A 729-nucleotide genomic window follows, 5' to 3' on the forward strand; every position below is an offset into this window, starting at 1 on the left:
GACTCTGTTGATGTATCTGAGAAGGGTGATTAAGGTTCAGCAGTGGCTTATTGAGAGGCACAGTATAAAGTAAACATCCTGAGAAAGTTAGCGAGGGAAGAAGAGGACTCACTATAGACGGTTACATTCCCTAAAAACAGGATGTGTTCCAAAACCTAGTGAGCTGCCTGTGTAGACACACTTTCAAGACATTATATGTGTTTCTGACAATTATGCTGCTAAGATACCTTGTTTTGATTCAATTGTAATATAGGTTTGTTTCACTATATTAGTGACAACATTGTATAGACTTTCCATTGATCCAGGTTGATGATGTTTTCTATTGCCTAACCCAATAAACCTACCCATCACAGATGGGTTGTAAACACTAGATTTACGCACAGACAGGTTTTTTAACTAGTGAGGACTAGTAAAATGTCATCAACTCATTTGTCATAATATTTCACTATATATAAATGAGGACATTTGGCCCTTACAAGCTAAACCTGTACATAAGCTACCGTTAAGTGGGTTTTACTTTTGAAAGAAGTCTTCAATGCTCAGCAAGGTGAGCTGTATTTATTTGATCAAAATTACAGTAATATGGTGCAATATTACAATTTAAATAACTATTATTTTGTAATGAATTATAATCTTTACTGTTACTTGTTTAGGCAAGGCAAGGCAAGTTTATTTGTATAGCACATTTCATACCCAATGGCAATTCAAAGTGCTTTACATAGAAATTAA

The 729-nt window shown here is 34.6% G+C and overlaps 1 protein-coding gene across 2 annotated transcripts in view; it reads left to right on the top strand.

Moving 5' to 3' along the window:
• kcnj1b (potassium inwardly rectifying channel subfamily J member 1b) overlaps window positions 1–488 on the top strand; it is an 8,551-nt gene extending 8,063 nt beyond the window's left edge. For both annotated transcript variants that reach the window (XM_067433315.1, XM_067433316.1), the window contains exon 3: window positions 1–488. This exon is cut by the window's left edge and continues 1,120 nt beyond it. In XM_067433315.1, coding sequence (XP_067289416.1) covers window positions 1–33 — 33 coding nt within the window. In that variant the 3' untranslated portion in view covers window positions 34–488.
• The last annotated feature ends 241 nt before the right edge of the window (window positions 489–729 follow it).

Source organism: Pseudorasbora parva, chromosome 23 (genome assembly GCF_024679245.1).
Source record: "Pseudorasbora parva isolate DD20220531a chromosome 23, ASM2467924v1, whole genome shotgun sequence".
Lineage (NCBI taxonomy): Eukaryota > Metazoa > Chordata > Actinopteri > Cypriniformes > Gobionidae > Pseudorasbora > Pseudorasbora parva.